The sequence below is a fragment of the Trachinotus anak genome, unplaced genomic scaffold (genome assembly GCF_046630095.1).
Source record: "Trachinotus anak isolate AG129_WGS33_773 ecotype Australia unplaced genomic scaffold, CSIRO_AGI_Tana_v1 ptg000032l, whole genome shotgun sequence".
In the NCBI taxonomy this organism is placed as follows: domain Eukaryota; kingdom Metazoa; phylum Chordata; class Actinopteri; order Carangiformes; family Carangidae; genus Trachinotus; species Trachinotus anak.
Genome location: NW_027273883.1, coordinates 12,898,167 through 12,919,826, shown reverse-complemented (window position 1 = coordinate 12,919,826; position 21,660 = coordinate 12,898,167). Strand labels below are relative to the sequence as shown.

At 43.5% G+C, this 21,660-nt stretch overlaps 1 protein-coding gene across 3 annotated transcripts; it reads right to left on the bottom strand.

The window, feature by feature from the left end:
• Window positions 1–46: 46 nt before the first annotated feature.
• shc1 (SHC (Src homology 2 domain containing) transforming protein 1) lies at window positions 47–21,130 on the bottom strand. Of its 3 annotated transcripts, XM_071469978.1 has the most exons (14): window positions 20,917–21,130; window positions 16,973–17,017; window positions 9,609–9,773; window positions 9,307–9,377; window positions 8,720–8,783; window positions 7,558–7,677; window positions 6,488–6,541; window positions 6,084–6,135; window positions 5,272–5,398; window positions 5,012–5,159; window positions 4,638–4,695; window positions 4,016–4,132; window positions 3,158–3,414; window positions 47–2,999 (listed from the first exon to the last, which is right to left on the bottom strand). In XM_071469978.1, exons 2-14 carry the CDS (start codon window positions 16,982–16,984, stop codon window positions 2,871–2,873), a joined length of 1,374 nt encoding a protein of 457 aa, XP_071326079.1. In that variant the 5' UTR covers window positions 16,985–17,017; window positions 20,917–21,130; the 3' UTR covers window positions 47–2,870. The 3 variants fall into 3 exon arrangements, with proteins under 3 accessions (XP_071326079.1, XP_071326080.1, XP_071326078.1); XM_071469979.1 differs by lacking the exon at window positions 16,973–17,017; XM_071469977.1 differs by lacking the exons at window positions 16,973–17,017; window positions 20,917–21,130 and having other exon boundaries at window positions 2,683–2,999; window positions 9,609–10,338.
• Between the last annotated feature and the right edge of the window lie 530 nt (window positions 21,131–21,660).

Genomic DNA, 21,660 nt, shown 5'->3' with positions numbered 1-21,660 from the left:
AGGTGTAATGCACAATTATATCAAAAGGAAAACTCACAAGGAGAGGTGAATGATATATGTATTTATATATGCAATCTATATTTTCAGATACAGGTGTAAACAGACATGTTTCCCTACAAACAAAAAAGTATTAAAACAGAAATATATAAAGTAAAAATCAATATCTGTGCACACTATCTGAAAGTAACCTTTGGCTTTCAAAGAAACACAAATTAAAAAGTACAACAGCATCATCAACACGATCACCATCACCAACAACAAACAAGAAATAATTTTTGAAAGGATTTTCATGCAACAAAGGCAACCGTGATGAACAAAGTTAACATGGGACCAGGTCACTAATGATGCAGAGGGTCAGGTGGGTCAGTTCCAGTACACACACACACACACACACACACACACACTCGCACACAACAGGCGCACACAGTAATGGCAGAACTTAAAGCTCTGGTTTTCCTATCTCTGACCTGCAAACACCCAAACAGGCAGAGTGTGAGTGTCTGACTGACCCAGCTGTCACTCTGGCATGTGTGTGCATGTTAGATTACATGTGAGCCCACTTCAGGGTATGAGGATGAGTTGACAGTTAAGGTTTACGTTGAAAGATCCCCGCTCATGTTTCAGGAATTTGGCCACAATCTCTTTGACAAGTTCAGTTGGCTTTAAGAGCTACCTCAGTGCTGCGGTGTCTGGCTCGGTGTAACTTCTTAAATAAGTCTTTAAATATACAACCATGGAAACAATAATCTGATACTAAGCTGAACAGTCAAACATTGATGTTATTTACAGATGCTCCGGAAATATCCCCCCCTATGGTGACATCAAGTATCTGTGACTATAAGCTGAATGCAAGAATGTGCATCAGAGGAGATTGCCATCACTGGATCTGTTTGTGTGTGTTTACTGGAGTGTCATTTTTGCAGAGTCTTTGTTGTTTAACTGAGAGGCTTGTGTAAGATTCTCCTGTAGTTGACTACATTTGAATTAAGTACATAAGGTGACTGCATTGAAGTGACGTGACTGCATTGAAGAAACAAGGCACGATTAAAAAGATATAAAAAACAACACCATGGATTGAGGGAGGAGGAAGAGGAAAAGAGAAAACTATGGTGTGAACTTCTCCCTCCAGATCCTCGACAGTATGTGGAACCAGCACACTGAGGAGCAGCATTTGGCTTAACTTTTCATTGTTAGCAATGCTCCAAAAGCATGTATGTCCTTATGCTCGGTTACCCCTGGCCCACTTCATTTGATATACAAGGTTTTAAAAATGATTCCCTCACGTGATAATAAAGTAAAGGCAACATCACAATACACAAAAATTACCAAAACCAGTTACCATGACACACTGTGCATCATTTTTTGCAGAGGGAAATTCATTGCTTAGGCTGCTCAACATTTCTCATTGGCCACTGTTTAAAGGGGTCTCCTTAAACAACTCTCCTTTGCTTTCAGTTTGCATCAGAGAATACTCTGTAAAGATATAACCCATAGATTGTCAATGCAAACACATACTAAGGTATCAGTGAAAAGCAATAGGTCAAAATGATCTGGTCTATGCTTCTCAAAATGTAGTAGTTATTGTGTTTGTGGGTGACATCAATGCACGTTAAAAAAAAAAAAAACCTTCTTGATGATGTATTCAGGCACAATCACCCAGATTTTTCTTCCATCTAAAACAGGCTCATTTTTATGTGCATCTCTTTCTAAATTAGCTCCCAATGCTGTAAGCTCACAAGATAAATAACTGTTGATAATTATCATGGCTTCCTCTGCTGTTAGCGACCAAGTTCATGTTCTTTGGCATGACAGGTGGTGCAGACCGTGTGTGATGTAAAGGTGTATGGGTATCTCTGTTTACAGAGGGATGAGGGCAATACAGCCTTCTACATCCTCCTAAACTCCTAATGTCCAATTAGTAATGAGTTCCGAGATAGAAGACGGTAAAAAAAACAAAAAACATATATGATGGTCATTGGCATAGCAGTCCCAGATTTGCATACAGGCTTTCCTCATCACCAGGTATCACTCCAAGGGTCAAAGTTCAAAAGTCTTTCATAGGGGAGTGGTTGGGGGTAAGGTGGCCCTCCTGATTAGATTGGAAGCAAACTCGTTTATGCATATTCACCAGGCAGAATCATGTCAAAGTCAGGTTTGCTGCTCAAGTGCTCAAGTGACACCTGAAGGGTGTGTTTGTGTTCGAGCCTGATTCAGTCTCTACAACAAAGAACCATTGCCATCCAGTTTATGTTTTGTCTAATATGCTCCAGCGACAGTCTGGGGAGGAAAATCATTTCCCCTGAATCAAAGAACGAATGAAAGAAGATCCTGTGTCCCACTTATGTTCCTTTCTTCACTCTGAAGTTCCATTATTTCTCTGTACACAATTCCTTGTATTAGTAAAGTGTTTTTTTTTGTTTGTTTTTCATAATCGAATGTTAAGATTTTTTTTCTTTAAAAAATTGCATTTGTTTTCCGCCCCCTTCTGAAATTAGGAAAGGGCTCCTCCCTGGTTCACAGTAGGCCGTTGAGAAATTGCAGCAGTACTTCTCCGTTGTGGAGGGATGCCTGATAGTCGTTGGTGTCGAGGAGGGACTGCATATCACAGTTTGGCTTTCAGAAAGGACAGGAACATGTGGCAACAGCAGCAATTAAGTGATTCTGCAGAGAAACTGGTGATTCTTTTTCTTTTTTGGCTTTCTTTGCTATGTGTGTGTGTGTGTGTGCAAATGTATTGGAGTGTATGTTTGAGTGTGATTAGTGTAGTGTTGCTGTGTGTGTTATCGCATATGAAGGTGTGTTTGTCTTGTGTTGAATTGCAGTAGGAGTGTGTGTATATTTGGTGGAGTATTTCATTGGTCTGTGTAATGTCAGGCCCTACGCTCAACTGGCTGTTGCAGACACACTTCGCTACCAGCTGATACGATGGGGAGCCTGTTATCCATGTGGTAACTGATCAAGTGACTTACGCTTTCAAACCGATGGTCTTTTGTACGGACCTGAAAGACAAAGAAATATATGTATTAAAGGCAAGTTTAACTACATACACACTGATACAATCATGTGTTAGTAAAATTCTACTTAAAAATGTCCCTTGAACGTTCACTCCTCTCCCTCCCCTTTGCCCTTGTGATCTCTTCCTCCCACCATGACTCACCACTCCTTCTGGGTCGACTAGTAGCAGGTGTTTGGGCTGACCCCCTTGCTGTCCTGTGAGGACATACTGTCCGGGTGTGGTCCCAGACTCTCGCACCAGGAAGTCACCATCTCGGGTCAGCAGCCTCTCCGCTTCCCTGCGGCTTAAGCTACCATGAAACCAGGCCTCACACTGCAACTGTTGCACCAGAGGAGGCACTGCTGTCACTGAGCTTGGGCCCCCGTGCCCAGAGACCCCCAGGGCATCATCAAAGGGCTCTTAAAAAATACAGATAAACATGTTTGATATTGTATTTCTCTAATATACCTCAAATGCATTTTCTTTTGTCCTTTACAATTGTCTGTATTTCTATTTAGAATAAAATTGATTGGACCATGTCCAAGTAAATCACATGGTCTCTGTCAGAGTGTGCTATACACTGATAGTGTACTGTGTCTTTAATGTGAAAGAGCTTTACCCAGTCAACCAATCATGTTACATAAAATGCCCCTGTAATGGACAAAGGCACTCTAATTCCCTTATCTCCCTCCAAGGCTGCCTTCTGTGGGCAGCTCCTCTCCTCAATTAGCCAGTCATACGGAATGTAAAGTACACACTACTCTGCTCATCTCCTTAGTCAATGATTAACCCTTATGCTTGCCACATGGTAAAGTAATTGCACATTTCAGTTACCAGCAATTTTGGTCACTTTGATTACAACAGACACATTTTGTCATTTACAGGAAACTGTGTTTCAGTATTGAGATTCCCAGCAAGCTCCTTAGTCATTTGCATTGTTGCATTTGTTTTTTTTAGATAGCAGTCCCCACAACAACAACATTAACATAAAAGCAGAGATAGGCAAGGTAAGACACTTACTCATGTCAAAAGCGTCTCTGTGAGCGTTTCCATTCGCTGCAACTGGGGGGCGGGGTTTATCCACATTAACGTATGAAGGGTCATCGAACAGTTCTCGTCCCCCCTCTTTGGCACCCACTTAAAAACAGAAAAAAACTGACATCAATAATCCTGGTACTTCCCATTTCCCAGATTAGCTATTCATATTGAACTGCACTGTAACAGGCCAAGACAAGACAAAAACAAAACAACAAAGATTACTGTGTGCAGAAAAAGTGTGACTGATTTCTCAATTGGGGGTAATCTGTGGGTTTATACAAAACCAGGCTGAAACACACCCACGATTTTAGAATTGTGGCACTGACCTCACGCCATCTTATGTACAATTTCGACTCAAAACTGCTATGAATGTGCAGTGTTCCATGCTGAGGGAAATGACTAGTTATCCAAGAAAGAGGCGAGGTAAAATAGTTGTTTAATCTCTCTGTTCTGTGCCTGAATGATACCCTGAGTCATTCCCTTTCAGCCTCAGCTTGAATGACAGAGAGAGAGAGAGAGAGAGAGAGAGAGAGAGAGAGAGAGAGCGAGAGAGAGAGAGAGAGAGAGAAAGAGATGCAGACAGACTGGCAGAGACAGATCTCACCTGGTAGAGGCGGCAGAGGCTGCTTGTGAATGTCATTCTGACCTGGCTGTCCATAAGGCTGCAAACACAGACGCACAAAAACAAATTATGAGTCACTGCACCATTTGGACCGACTAAAATAAATTCAGTCTCTGGTCAACTGAAAAAGTAACTGAGGTCAATAATGATTTGTGTATATAGAACAGAACAGGGGTACAGTTGCCTTTTCATTTACTTGGCCCAAAACTGAGCATTTCTGACACATTCTGTATAGTCAGAAGATTCCTTAAAAGTGTATCATCTCTTAATTGCAGTGCTGCTAGTGTTTGGATGTGTTGAAGCATGTGTATGAGTAAGTTTCATCCTGCTGTTGTAATTATGTGTACTTGTCTCACCAGCGTGGCCCCTGGGCGGGTCCTCATGTCAATCAGTCCACCAGGGGGAGGCTGTTTTCCAGGGAAATTATTGTAGTAAGGGACATCAGGAGGCGGAGCAGTCTCATCATCTTCTTCCTCCCATGCAGAGCCGTCAAACGGAGCCATTCTGGGAGAGAAAGGGGTGATACAAAAGCAGATACAGAAACACATGATGGGTGGAAAAATACAAACACAAGCTCTTGTTTTGGGCTCACATGAGCAAAGATGTCCACATTTACCTGTCATGAGGGGTGACCAGTTTGGGTGGGTTCTTTAGGTACTGTTTAAAACGCAGTTCGAAGGCCTGGCCGATGGTGCTGATCACTTCCTGGGCTAAACCCTCTGAACACTCCAGGATATGACATGCTGAAAGAGAGGACACACAAATGACTGAGAAGATACAAGATGAAGATGAACATGTACTTGAGTGAAATATGCAGTCAGCTAGACAAATAAACTTCAAACATTGACAAAGAAAGAGTGCATGCCATCCAAATTACAGAATTACATGAATAATATTAATAAAAATTAAAGTGTGTTTACTGTTCTAGGAACATTAATATACAAGAATTTCTATATATATTTTTTCAGTTGCAACTCAGTTCTGTTTTTTTTTCCCCCTTCCTTCACCACTATTGCTTGGAAAATCAAGCCACATGTTAATATATTTTTAGCCCATAAGCATTAATAAAGCTGCCAAAAAAACAGTCCTGTTGCTTGTGATGCCTATTAAGCGGTAAATGTACTGAGTCTTCCTTTGCACTCTGGGTCTGTCATGTCTTCAGTAGGCAGTGTGAGGGAAATGAATAGAGCCATTTCACTGATTTAATAGAATTCATTTATATTTTAATAAAATGACTTGTTTATCTTTATATTTACAGTATTTGCTGAAAGTGCAAACTCACGACCTCTTCCACTGTGCAGTGAGAGTGAATGTAGAGAGATTTGCAACTCATGCATCAGAGGATTACGGTCAAACCACGAGCCTCAAAGTGCAGTCTAATGGCCAATGCTACTTGAGTGCAGGTGTCATTTTGCTGTTTCTGCTCACCTCTCTGGTTGACTGGGTCTTTGGCCACATATGCTACGTACTCAGCCGTATCCTGAGGAAGACAGGGGAAGACAGTTAGGGGAAGAGGGCAAAGGGAAAAAAAACTTGATAGGGGGACAAAGGGCAGGTTTAGGATAGAAAGGTTGATAAGAAGAAGGCAGCGATGGAGAGGAAAGAGATAAAGCAAAGCTGCAGAAGTTAAAAACATACACTGAGCTGAAAGAGAGATAACAGGAAGTAATGAGATCAGGCTTGGAAGAGGACTGCAAACAAGCGAGGCAGCAATGGAGTGAGTGGTAGTCATAAGAATAGACAATGACAGAAGACAGGAAGGAAGGATATGCAGGCGGAAGAAAGATGGAAAATGTCCAGAGTGAGATTTGAGCTGACTTTGGGTGACTCACTGGGTCTCCTCCAGAGGCGAAGGAGATGGACTGCATGTGATGATTGGCGATTATCTGTGGAGAAAAAGAAAGAGAGTGAGAGAGAAAGAGAGAGAGAAGAGAAGGGGAGCATGTGGGTGACATGAAGTATGTGGGAAGGGAGATGAAAGCATGTGGATGGAGAGACAAATGTGGAATAATTACTGAGAAAAGTGCTTTTTCCTCCGTTGAGCACCATCAACTGCAGCAGAGATAAAAAACTAAGCAGGAACAATGGATGGACCACCGTTTTAACAGTCTGCAACAACCACCCATGTTGGATCAATAACAGCATCAACACTTGCTAATGCTCTCTGCACAATGTGTGGGCTGTATTTGTGAATGGGAGTATGTGCACGGCATGTTGCTTTGTGCTACGTGTTAATGTGTACACACTGCACTACTGTATACCATTTCCCCAAAGAAATGAACATCGTTCAGTAGCTATTAACTCATAAGAGGTCTAGGAGGAGGATCACATCCTGCCCTGCGGTGATGCAGAAATGAAGATGATGGTTAAGAGGGATTTGTGCATCATCCAGAGCAAATGAGGCAACAAAGTGGTGAAGCTCTAAAATTATCCGGGCATCCCTTGAATGTCACAAAAGGTCATAAAACACACTGCTCTGAAGACCAAATCACAAAAATAACACAGAGTTAGGTTTTGAGTTAGAAAAATATTTTCTTGATGTCAAAAAAGACCAATATTTACAATAAAATCAGGGTGAGGAAAATAAAAACATTTACATTTTTATCAAAATTGCCACTCTAAAGTTGATCTTTAAAAACTAAGTCTTTAAAATCCTTAAAACCCACAAGAAATCCCTCAAGAAGAGAGATCCTCAGCTTTACTCTACTTCAGTAAAATGCATGGGCTGAGTGCACTCAGGATACCAAACATGCAGTGCCTCTGGCTAAAACAGAGCTCTCACAATCAGATGTATCACTGATTCACAGTGAAGTCTCTGGGACAAATCTACCAAACATCAACAGAGTTTTTGAGAAAAATACAAGCAACAGCAGCTTCAGAAGGAAGCTGGTTTCAGTCTAACCTGTTTGCAGTCAGAGGCCAGCAGATTGAGGCTGCTAGTCGAGATGGTGAGGCTGATTGTCATGCCAGCAAACTGCAGGTTACTTTTCCCCAGGATGGACGTCAGACAGCGAGAGGAAGGCTGCAAAGAAGAGGGATATGGTCCATGAGTAATAAACAAACAACGTGCACAAATAGAAGCCCACAGGGTGTTTTTTTTTTTTTTTTACTTCAACAAGGCACGATACTCCATTGAGTGCTCCCTGCCTGTGCATTAGCCTGTGGGTGTATGTGTGGAAATGCCTCTGTGTGTGGGAGTGGGAGAACAGCTGCAATTTTGAAAATGATCCTGTCTCAAAGGCCAACTGTGACCGATGGGGAGTAGACGGGACAGTTCACATACTGTAGGCTGTGCCAAGAGCATCACGCAGACCATGCCAGCACTATTGTGCCAGCTCGTTTATCCCAATCCTCCTTCTTCTCATGGCTTTCATCCATATCTACTCCAGAATATTTGGAGTGTAGTGTGAGAACAGTAGCATCACAACAGGATGCACATGCTCGGCCACATTAACCTCAGTCCAGCCAAATCAGAGGGACTAGACTAGTTTAATCTATTCTAGCCTACATTCTATAACTGTATTTTGTCTGGTGTCCTGCACTGCCAGACGTTCCTTGGTCAAACCCTGCTATGGCAGCAGGGAGCTGGATTTAGCCACCTGTTTTATGAACTGTTTGGGTGGGTGTTTTTAGTTTTACAGGAATACTGGGCACAGACACACACAGTCTTTAAACAGCACACTCGCAGCTGTGTCTGCTAGTCTCTAGTGCTTCTTTGGCTTGACACTGGCTCAGCAGGAGCTAAAACTCTACCTCTCCAGCGTCCCTTGTGACAAGAGGGAGGGAGGGAGGAAAAAGAGAGACCAGAAAGTGATTGGTCAGTGAGAGCGAGTAGCCCACTAACCGCAAAAGTGTACAAGCAGCCTAAATCAAGATCTGTGTGTGTGTGTGTGTGTGTGTGTCTGAGAGAGGGAGAGTGTGTGACTGAATAGCCAACTGACCACAGAGTGGACAATCAAGCTAAATCTAGCTCTCATCCAGAAAACCATTCCCACTGCTGCCCACTTAAAGCATATAAATAAATAATGCCCTGTAAGGATGTGTGTTAGTGTGCATGGATGTACCTTTCTCCTGCGCTGGGCTCCTTTGGCTCCGGGTACTGCCTCACACACCACAGAGATTGCCTCCCTGAAACATTAAAAACATGCGAGAGTTGCAATAGCATGTCATTAACTCTAGCACCTTCCCGGACTTACAATTATGTGGATTAAATGAGATCTGGCATGGGTGATTGAATTTATCGTCCCTGGCAACAATACTCGTCTTTGCCACAGAGACAAACATCACTACGGAAACCAGAAGGAGACCACCAGGATTCCAGAACATTGTAATTTAGGGTCTGAGAGAGCTGCAGGCGTGAACACACACATACACACATACACACACACACGCACACACAGATATGAGTAGATGCAATCAGACACTAACACAGAGAGAAACACACAAGCAAGCAAAAGAGAGAGTGGAAGTAGGACAGAAGGCAAGCAATCAGACAAAGACACGTATGAGCAGTGAGTGGTGTGTGTGAGTGTATCCGTCTGATGCATCTAAGTCTAACCACACTTTTATCTTCTCGCCCCCACATGCACAAACAAGAGCTGAAATGAGAGAAGTAGCAGGCCAGCAACTGATGAGCAGTGTGTGGTCTCACCTGGTGACCTGAGTTCTGGTGTTGAAGTCCAGCGCTCGCATTGACTGTAGCACCTCCACGCAACCCATGTACTGCCCAGGAAACAGGAAGGCAACACATTAGCATCAGACATTTCCTACATCACGGTCCCACTGGACAGATGGAACACAATGCGGACAACAGAGGAGGAAAGTAGTGGTGTCACTTTCTAAAAATGTGAAAGAAGGCTGTGCTGTATATGTGCTGTATATTCGAGACTGGAAAGAGAGAAATGTAATTATATATTTCAGTTCGGCGTTGTTGAGACTGTTCCAGTTACTTACCCGTACAGTGTAGGAAACACCGGTGGTGCTGACCACATTGTCGGAGTGCAGCCAGCCACGGGTGGGCTTGTTGACAAAGGAGCCATGGCGCGTCCACTCATCTCCTCCCAGCTGCCCTCCTTCCACCCGTGCCCTCCTGGACGCCCCTCCCAGCCGGTTCATGTCCTGCAGAGGAGGTCGAGGAGGGGGAGAAGGAGCAGTTAGAGGAGGAACAGGGTGATGGAGCGGAGGGGAGGAGCTAGAGCTGCTCCTGTCGTCCCCAGAGGACTCAACAGGCGCCTGAGGTTGCTGCGGCCTGCTTGAGGCCTTGAGTCCTGGGAGAAGACTGGCAGAGACACCCAGACGAAGGGATCCCATCCTAGGGAAGAAGGAGCAGAGGGTGGTGGGGCTGTTCTCAGCCGGGCGGGGAGAAGAGGGGGGCAAGATGGGAGTGAGAGATGAGGAGGAGAGAGAGGAAGGTAAACCAGGGGAGGGAGTGAGCGGGGTAGCAGGACTGGAAGGAGGGAACGATGATGGATTGGAGTTTGTTTCATCAGTCGAGCTCAGCGATTCACTCCGAAAGTGGGTGTATTTGGTTTTTGGGACAAGCTCCATAATGAATCTGCAGTGTCAGTTTTTATATCCGTGCAAGTCCACAGAGGCTCTAGTGATTCAATCAGTGTCTCTTTGTCTCAGTATTCAAAGTTTCTCCCTAAAAGGACACACAGCCATCTGTCTGTCTTGCTCAATATAAGAGCTGCATCCATCTGTCTGGCTGTCTGTCCTCCACTCATTACCATGCAGCCAAAACCAAACTGCTTTAGAAACAGCTTTGTCCACAGTGAAAGCAGAATGAGAAAAGGTGCGGAGGAGAAGTGGGGTGTCCCAGTTAATGGTGGAATGCAGATGAAAAAAGTTTGTTTTTAGTGCACCAGTGCAGATCATGTTGTCATCAGTTCACTTTAAATCTGCTTCAATGTTCATTCTGTTCCCAGAGACTGATGATGACATGGTCTTAGCTGTCCATAAAGTGTTCATCTCGGTGTTTTTGCCATAATGTAAAACAATATCTGTGAGTATCTTGTCCCAACTTAACAGCCTCTCAGTGAAGGCCAGTTATCCAGCTGTTGGCAGCACCATGAAGAATCAACACAAGTGATTTCTCTCAACACCCCCTCGCATGTGTGTCTCACAGCATTGAGGGGTGCGCACTTGTATGTGATGTGTTTACATGTGTGTGAGGCAGTATAAACCTTCCCTGCCCACAGTACCTCTTAGATTATCTGTGTATGTGAGTGTGTTAGTGTGCACACATGGGTGCATGTGTGAAGCAGCTCCCCTTGGCAGCTCTATCCTGCTTGACACGGGCCCATAAAAATCCTATTAGCAGCCAACGAGGGGATCGCAAGGGGGCTGCGTGCACTAACACAGCAGCAACACGCACACACACACAATGCACAGCTCCAATTGGTCGATACTACAGAGAGCACCTGCAGAGCTCAATGAAGCGCAGAACTGCTAAAGAAGAGAGAGGAGGCTTACTGATATATGGCTAGTCTCCAACTCCTGGTAGCAGCACACTTTCCTTAACACCTACTTTTCAAGTGCACTGTTTTCTCAAATCTTTCATCCAGTTCCTTTTTTACTCTCTCTCTCTCTTCCTCCAAATGGTTTCGTGTCCTCTCTGAATGGCCCTCGCTCTCTCCCTCCCTGCGTCTCCGTCTTCCTCTTCTCTCTTCTTCCAGATTACTTCTGGCGCAGCCTCTTTCCCTTTCTCTGCACTCCTTCCTCCCTTCTCTCTCTCTCCTCTCTTCTCCTGGAAGTCCTCTCTCTTCCTCCACACAATATACTCCGCCAGCCTCTGTCTCTCCAACGCCTCTGCCCTCTCCCGCGCCACCACTTCCTCTCTCCTCTTCCAGATGATCTCTCGCTCCCCCTTACCCCCTCCCTCGTCTGCTCGCCCGTTCTCCAGGCTGTCTTGTTTAACAGTCCCTCTGACTAATATATTAATTGTGATCCCTGTCTTTCTGCCTCTCTAACTTTAAAGAATAGGGATGGCTAGAGGCTAGGCATGGTCACCTATTTAGACACAAGTAGAAAACAAAGAAAAAAAGTTAGTACTTAAGACTGGGCCAGCAGAGTTTGGCCCGTTCCTGACTGTAGATCCTGATATGGCTAAAACAAGTGAGGCTGCCTTGGTTCAAGTGTGTTCCCTAAAACTGGCCACCTCAGTTAGGATGTTTTTTTGTTTTTTCTCAGGAGCACCATTAGATAGTGGTAGTTTGAGTCTGAGATGTTGTCTGTGTCTGGTACAGTGACACACACTGCAGTAGCACGGTGGTGATGTAACACTGGAGAATGTGGGTCATTGGCTGATGACGACTACCGGTGGGTTTGCTGTGATGGTAATGAGACCTGATTGGTCTGGTTTGAACTCCCAACCCAGGGTTCCCTGAATGGTGCTGGAGGCTCATCAGAGTGGAACATGAACCCTCTCACCCAGCTGGAGATGCTCAATTAAAACTGCACTATGATGGTGTGCTGATCTCTGTATGTACAACTGCTATTACCCTGTCACTTTATTACTGCCTAGTACAAATAACAAGCCCAGATTACAGTCGGTTACCTGAGAGAAGAGCATTGGCACAGCCTGATATGATATAAACAAGCAAAGTGTAATACTCTGGAATCATTTCCTTCCTTATCTAAGGCAGGGCTTATCAAGTGGTAGGTCAGCTCTCAGTTCTACTACTAACAGTACAGACACCACAAGACTCATATTCTGCATAGTCCAACCTAGAAGGCAAACAACAGTCTGTTCACATTAACAGTCTCTCGCAACCCAAAGTCCCAAAAAACAAAACAGTCTGCAGCAGTTTGACCTCAGTAGGAGGCAAGGCTACACCTACAGTGCTGCAGCAAGCTGGCTGTCCTACACCTCAGTGCTGCTGAGGCACTAGTCATGTTTACAATCTGTTGACCTTTACTCCCTCAGAGGAGAGCAAGGTGTACACAAACCTTGCCTAAACCACTTACAAGAGGTTGTAAATTTGGCACCAAAGTTTCAGTGATGCCAGGCGAAAACGAACATTTTTCCACTCATTAACATTTCATAACTTAACTGTGTCTGAAGTACAGCGCACCAGCTTGCAGTGGGCGCTGGATGCATGGCAAAGGAACAGTCGCCTACACCAGTCTAGCACCACAATTCTAGCTAGTCATCCATCTGGTCTTGGCCAAAAAGCACCATGGAGAATCCAGTCACACACAAACACTGCCAGACAGCCTGGGATGATCTCCAGAAAGCTGTAAAGAAGTATGGCTGGAAAATTCACAAAAGACACCCAGTATTTGGACAATCAAAGAGCATGCAGAACAAACAAAACAGTCCGTAACACCCCTAATAAAACCAGAAATTACTCCAGAGAGGGGATTAGCACTTAAAAAAGGCAAAAGATCCCACATAAATGGAGTTGTTAACGCTAGAGAGGAAATTCCAGGTGTGTTCTCATACACAGAGGAGCTGAAACGCTCTATGAGCAGAGTCAACCCTCACCCTGCCCGAGGATGTCTTGGTGCACAGAACACAGTGTAGGTCAGGTGACTGCAGAGGAGATGACCCTCTACATGAGGAAAAATCCTGAGTCACCTACATACAGACAGTAACAGGAACAGACTGTCACAGACATAACATACTAATGATCAGTGATTAGTGGCCTCGAGGCCAAGCAGCTGCACACAGTGATAACAGAGTGATATCTACAAGTGAAACCAGTAAGATAATGTAATTTATCCAGCCAGTCCTTATAATGGCACATCAGCTTGACTGATGAAGATGGTAGTTGCCATTGATAAAGGTGAGATCAGGACAAACAGGGCTGAGCTGGTTCACAAAAGACGAACACACAGGATGGGGAGGGGGGAGACAGGTGACCTGAAACAACCCTGATTTTCAGAGACTGCCAAGCTCCGCATAGACAAAGACCAAAAAAAAAAAAAAAAAAAAAAAAAAAACCCTGCCCAAGAAAGAAACTCTAAAAACTGCAAACAACCATGGACTAATCAGGTCTACTGTTTTCTTATCTACTAAATATATACAACTGCTTAATGGAACAGCACCAGTTTTAAAAGCTAAGACAAGAAAAAAGAACTTTACATCATGTTCTGTCTGCAGCTGCCGCCCGTTGCTATGGCAACAGACATTAAAAGAGATGCCTGCGGAGGATATATACAGTGAAGTCCCGACAACAGCAGAAATATTCAGACAAAGAGATAACTGCTTTGTCAAATCACATGACAGCAATTTGTTGCTGTATCAAAGGTTCTATGTTCGACCTTTTTTTTTTTTTTCATCCAACAGGAGGAAAAACAGCAGACTCCTAGGAAGATCAATAGGTTTCAGGAAATGATCAAAGTTTTCTCCAGCATCGCACCAGCCATAAAACCCAATCAATGTTGACATCCCATGTCGGCTGCACGCACTGACTCCAACTAGAGAAGGTAAAACTGTGTATCTGACATTCTGATAACAGTACAAACAACAACTACATTAACAATTTACATCTAAAAGACAACACTTATGTTTAGAAAACTTGCATAAAAACAACCTGAATATTCTGTGCAGCACCTAACAAAGACAACAATTGTATAACATCCTGCAGAATAGATCCTATGCTCATAGAGAATAGAAAACAAGAAGTCACAAAGAGAGTCTATATTTACACAAAAGAAAAGTAATTCAGATTGTTTCGTATAAAGTGAGTCTAATCAATTTCCCTAAAAGTTCTTTCTTTTTTTCATGAATGGCAAAACATAAATAGTTCCTTTTTTGGTTTAAAGATCATACAGTTGATAATCCATGGTGATTCATCTAAAGCTGGGCTCCATATTCACATTAGAACCACATTAATGTTTAAACAGCCACAGACTGTCCGGTCATTCGTCCTCTCCTTCCTCTTTCTGGCTCTCCGTCCGTCCACTCCCTGAAAAACGTGCTTCTCTACTGATCCGCTCTTCCGCTCGATTAATTCACAAAGTCACTGCCGGCAGCTCCTCTCCATCTATCCTCTCCTCCGTTTGGCTTCTTTCTCTTCCCTTCTCTCCTCTGTCTCTCTCTCTCTCTCTCTTTCAGCAGATGGTGAAATGGCAGTGCTGCCAGGATGGACAATGGCACTCCTTCATTGTGCTCCTCTTCTCCCCTTACGTCTGTCTCTCATTCCCACTCTCCTTCCACCTCTGTCTGTTAGAGGGACGAGCACGCTGTCTGTCCTCCCCTCCTCCCAGTCTGGGTGGGTGATGCTGCCTCCCATTTTCTCTCTTACCATCTCTCTCTCTCTCTCTCTGTCTCACACACACACACACACACACACACACACACACACACTCGCGGCTGCTGCCTCGGCCCTCCCCACCTCTTTTTTCTCCCATCCAACCTCCTTCCTGTTTCCTCCCCTTCCCCCCACCTCCTCTCTGCAGCCTCAGTCATTTAGGAGTGTACATGTGTATGCACAGCAAGATGCTGGGCTCCTGCACGTTAATGCACACACTCCAAGGGGAGATGGAGATGTGGAAGACGGAAGGAAGGGAGAGGGGAGAGGGGGGTAGATATGTGTGTATGTGTCTGCATGTGTAGGGAGGAAGGGTTTTCCATGTTGGCAATGCAAGGCTCCTCCCTTATTCATGTTTGGTAACCTGAGAAACAGATTGAAAGGGGGAAGGAAAGAGAGAGGGAGGATGGAGACAGACAGGGGAAGAGAGTTCACCCTCCCCCTGCACAGAGTGTGACATGAGGTCACTCTATACAACCTTGATGATAGCGGAAAAATGAGAGAAAAAAAAGACTCACACTGGCATAATAAATATTCTCTTTGTTACTATAAGAGTGGATAAGGGCAGGTTATTGCCAGGCAAACAGAGTGATGACTGAGTGATTCTGTAGGAGCAGACAGAAAGTAGAGTTCCCAGAGATTGGTCAAGACATTCAAGCGCATCTGATGAGAAGGCAGTGTTGCGGAAAGCAGAGGAAACCACCCATAGAATGACACAGGAACCCAGCAGAGTGCACAGCAAGCAGTCCTCAGATGACACCCCAAACAGAAGAGTCCCTGCAGTACTGTGTTTGACCACTACGCCGGCATCATGTGGTCGAGCACTGCACTCAGGGATGTGAAGGATCAAAAATTAGACAACTGCAGAGAACTAGAGTGTCATTCAAGATAATATCTGTCACCGTACACCACACAGTGAGGTGATTGGTATTAAAGTGATTGGTGAAGACAGCCCCCTCCACCCGTAGCCTGCACCACATCTGCAACCAGTGAAACACATGACACACTTGTGGCTTAGAGTTGACTTAAAGATTTTTGTGCTCTCTTCAAGAAATTTGTATTTTAGTAAGTGAGTAATTTATATTATTAAAATTAGGGATCACACTCAGTTGCCAGTTTATTAGGTACACCTTACTAAAACTAATGCACTCTAATATTAGAGCCCTGCCAATAATTCTACCCTCTACCTTCATGACCATCACCACAAACTACACCCTCCAAAAAGTTTCAACAAAACCTAATGAAGATAGGTTTTAATGCAGGGCTGTTGTATTAGACAGTATTAGCTTTGGCTAGGTGGACCTAATAAACTAAGATCTCACTCAATCCACAACAAATTTACATAGACCGGGCTGCACAATTACTAAAGCATGATTACATACACTGTGACTTTCATATGACTGTAGATATTGAAATATTTATTTTAGACTGCTGCAGGGGAAAACCTTTAAGTCATTTAGACTACCAAATGTGCAGTAAAAATCCTTTGTTTTCTCAGATCACTTGTAGGGGTGCATCAGTAGAATGTATCACTGTTATTGTTCCTTATAAAACTGTGTTTGGTTAAAAATCTGTTGACTAATTCTCATGTTTTCTGCTGTGAATGCTGAAACCAGTTTAGATTAGTCAGGAAAGATCCCATTCTTTCATTTCAAAGTTTCAAACATTATATTTGAATAATTCTACAGAAAATTATAGAATTATAATGAATAAAAAATGTAAATGTTAGCCACATTTGAAAATGAATCAAAACTGTGAATTTTGTGAATTATTACAAGCCAACTAAAAAGGCAGTTGTGTTTACATTATCTAGATAACTCATTTTGAGCATTTTCTTCTGCAATCATGCAGCCCTGAATTTACAGTTTTTAACCCTCCTGGAGAGAAATGGCCCAGATGATTATTTCCAGGAGGTTTCACCTACTTTAATCCACTCCTTAAACCTCTTTTATACCATTATAATAATTGATGTTACATTGTGGTGAGAAGAAGCAACTCCTGAGCCACTGTGTCACAATGTGTTTTTGATTAGCTGGTTTTATCATTTGAATGTCTTACCATATATTCCATTGGCCAACACACGCTGGCTGTGATTCTGTGTCCCTAAAAACACCAGAGTGCACATCAGCACACGATACATACACATAAGACACACAAAACTCAAGGAGCCAATCACAGCTTGCTCCAGTGCCGCCCTTGCAGCTACTTGACTCCCAGCATGCTTTGCTCCCAGGATCAGCTGTGGAGAGGGTCATGGGACCTTATTGATATAAACGGCCCAGTTGATCAAGCACACAGAGACACAACATGGACATAAAACAGAGATAGAGCGAGCCTGAGTGAAATAAAGAAACAGAAAGTGACAGAAAGAAAGAACAAGAGTGATAAGAGAAAGGCAATAATCCAGTGTGCATGTTGAAACACACACTGTGGAATGAAAGGAATTAACTGAACGGGCCGCATGTGTAGGATGTTTGTGTCTCGGCTTGCCCAGCGCAAGTTAGCGAGTGTGTGTTTTGTTTCTGTGTATGCAGTAGATGGAATAACTCTCTGTGGAAGCTTCAGCTAGTCATTATTTATTAGATGAAGCAGTCAGAGACTGGTCGAGACAGAGCTCTGGATCTAATGCACACGCTGCAGGGCCACATGTGCTGTCTGCCTTTACACTGGATGTCTGTGAGAGTGTGTGTGTTTGTGTATGTGTGTGTAATCTGATTTGACCCGCCTCACTCACCCCCTTACATACACAAAAAAAAAAAAAAATGAGTGTAGATGTGTAAACAAGCCTAGTGTCTGACCTTTTCCCTACTGGAGACGCTGTCTAACATCAGTTCACATTATGGAGACAAGAAAGACAAATGATGAAGATGATGAGTGCAGAGGAAACCGTGGGATGGAGTGTAACATACAAGGGCAACCCTCTCCGATTTGAAGAGACGTGCAAACACACACGTACAGTATGCAGACAGCGAAATGACAATCAAATTTTCAAAAATTAGGGGTGGGAGTGAACATTAGATTAGCCAGGCATTCAGCAGGAGGCCTTTCAGCTTGTTTCATAGCTCACCACGCACACAGCAAACATGTGAGCTGGCTATTTTGGGTTGTGCCAACCCCCCCTCTACCACCCCCTCTAACCACACTCCCACATCTCTATCTCCTTCCATCATTCCCTTCCTGCTGCCACCCACTGCCTCGCTCCACATACTACTTCCCCCTTGCTATAACTGTTTAGTTGCCATAGACAGAGTTACTTCTTCTTTACTTTTTGAGTAACATATGTTCTGAGTAACATCTCAAATGTGTCGGTCACAGCGAGTGTGAAAACTGTCAAAAGTAAAAAGTTGGAATGCTTTGTCAGGCCTTGCTCATATATTCTCTGATCAGATATTTCTTAATTTATGTCATAACTTTTCCAATTTTATGCTAAGTTCCTGGCTATTTGTGTTAAAATATCACTAGCTGCTTGTTTTAGATAGTTTACCTTATTCTATTAGTGGGTTAGTGTTTACATTAAGTTTTCTTATTATTATTATTTATTATCAAGTTATTATTCGCTCCATTCAGTATAAGGAATAATCTAGAGGTTAAAGCAGCAATAACAGCTCCAACTGAAGGACAATGTAGCTTGTTCCAGACCTGATATTAACCCTAAAGTGACCTTGTATGGCAGATGAAAGAGTTCAGTCTTCCGTCCAACACATTATCTAGGCTTTAGAAAGGTGGAAGGGCCCTAATCTGCAAAAAGAAGTGAGCTCTGAAAATGCAATCTCAGCTTTCTGCATGAAAAGAGATTTACCATGATAAAGATGTAAAGGTATTTCTCAGCTTAAAGTACATGACACAGCAGACTCATACAGATATACTGTGCCAAAGCCAAAGTAACAAGCAGGGCCAGCTAATACAAAATCAAAATATACTACTGACAGTCGTTATAACACACCCATGCAACACTTACTTTTCATTTTTGACATCACATGGGACAAATTGTGGTTTACATAGAGCTGAGCACTGAGCATGTTGCACTCAATCCGAGCAGCACAGGAGGAAACACAGCTGAGCCTCAGTCCCATTGTGTTGAGGTAAAGACGGACAACCACATGCTACGACCTCGAAAACAAACTCCTACAGTTTGTTTCCAGAAAACACACACACACACCTATACAAACCAGACACAAACAAACATACCCCAACACTGACATATATAACACATTAAAAACAAAAGACCCGGACAAACACGTCCTCACACGGACAGACACCCACACAAAAATTGCATTATATCCTGTCAAAGGTCTCGACATTTTTACAGCAGCTTAATGTCTCACCGCTGTGTTTTCTCAATACAAAAGTTTCAAGTATAACAGGACTTATTCAAGGCTAATATCACTGCTAACATTCACTGCTTACAAAAGTCAAAGCTTATTTCTGGAGAGCTGTGTGTACATCTATGGGTGAGTGTATGGCTATGTGCACAAGCGCACACACCTGTCAAAGTGAAGCTGCAAGTGTCACGTTATGATGTCAATCAGGACTAAGGCTTTTACTGTTGACTGATATGGTTTGAGCAGAACCGGACAGATCCAATTTTGATCAAGTGGATGTTGGATTGTGCCAGTTCTGTGATAGAGTGGCCGAGATGCTCCACTTTGACTGACAGATCGTGTCTCGGACTGTCCTTCCGTTTGTGTTGTTTTTGTGCTTATGTATGTGTGTATATGGGTGTCGGTGCACATGTGTCCTGTTTGTCTGGCTCCTGACGTGTCTGAATCTACTATTTTTTGGATCAGTTGTTGATCGGAGCCTCTCTTCCCCTCCATTTCATTAGCCAAGATAACTTCCACCACATACTCTCATGTCAGGGGCTGCTGGTCTGAGCGGCGTGGCTGACCCTGATAAGAAGCACTGAGCCCACTGCTTTCAGTCGCCTCAATCATCCCACATACCCTTGAGTCTGTTTCCATAATAGTCTGTCTGTCCTTGACTCGTTCATGGTGAACCTTAACTTTGTCACAGTGACCCTCTTTCATCACATCTGAGGTGTGTTTTGCTGATCAGTCTCCAGGGATACAGAGTAAATAATGGTGCATAACTGTATGTTTACTGTGTGATTGTGTACAAATTTATGTGTGTGCTCTTAGGCTCTATAGCTTATCTGACCTGATTTACTTTACCCCAACACTACCATTGTCCCCCTTTTTCTTTATAAACTCAGTTTAGGTACTGTAACATCATCATTGCCAATTATTTCCTTATTTTATACATTTTATCACCTATTTGAAAATGTGTCTTGACTAAACAGTCCAGGATGTACACATATTCTGCTAAACAGCAGAAAATCTTCACACTGGAGAAGATGTGATCAGTCATGTCATTTTTCTAAGAAAATTTCTCAAACAGTACAGTGATTTCCACGACAGTTTTATATCAATAGACTAATCATTTCAGCTCTGACTCACTTTGAGAATATTCCTGGGAAGAACAGCTAACCAAAAGGCATTTTTAGTGACCTATTCTCTATTCATTTGCTGAAAGAGCCATAAGCTTGGGGCCACTCAGTTGACTCTTCATCACTGGCTACTTTAAACTAACTATAGTACTTGAACAGACTCCAATTCTACCCTGTTGCTCAATTGGCAGCAACTGAGACTTCAGGCTGAGACACCAAAAAGCTAAAAATAAATAAATAAATAAATAAATAAAGCACCTCTGACAGCGCAATGAAGAAGTTAAACGTTGGTCTGATGTGTGCAAACAGCTCAGTCTGGTCATGAGCAACTATTTTACAGTAACCCGTCAGGCTACATTACACCGTGTCGTCTTAGTGTAACACAAACACACGACTATACACAGGCAGAACAAGGCTGGGGGCACCGCAAAAATAGTAAATGAACCGTTTCCTCAAACTTTTTAATATGTACAAATACTTTGGTACATTGACGCGCAGCACGCACAGTCTCAACCATGCCCCAGAAAAGTGTGGTCAACTTTAACGAGCAACTTACCAGCTCACTTCCTCCCTTTCCCTCGAGTTGTCCCTCCTGCCCGCCAAGCAGCTGCTGCTCAAACTGCAGCTTAATTTCATCAAACGGGACAAAGGCTCGGTGGTTTTTTTTTTTAAATCCGTTTCACACTTTTGACAAACTTCATACGATTTGTGTCTAAACTTCTTCTTTCCTCTCCCTTTCCTTCCCTTCCTCCTCCCCCAGCACCCCCCCCGCCTGCTCTCCACGGTCACGACAGAAGCCACTTCCGCGAACAAATGGCAACGTCATCTGGCCGCGGATCCTGTGTGTGTGTGTGTGTGTGTGTGTGCGTGTGTGTGCGTGGTGTGTGCGTGTGTGTGGTTTGGCCCTGTTTTGCACCTGGCCCATTCAGTACAGATTGCGCAAAAGTAGATGTCCCACATCGCAAGCCAAAGGCAAAACACAACTTACCTTAAATAAGTGAAGTGAAATTTCGTTTTTGTCCTTTGTGACCACAAGATTACAAATGCCTGAAAGTACCATAGAATGTCACAATTTTGAACATCTGGCTGATTTTGCAAAGCAAGCAGCAGGATATTCGTGGTCCTTCGATGTTTTGTGTTTTAGATCATATTGCTTGCTTGTGACAGTCACTAGGCCCCTTAGTCCTCATTGCCCTCAGCACAGTTTCGATGGGCATCATTGTCTGAAACACTAATTTTCTCATAAGCTCCATACATTTTTAAAATGAATGGTGAAAAGAGACAACCCTCTCTTTGCGGG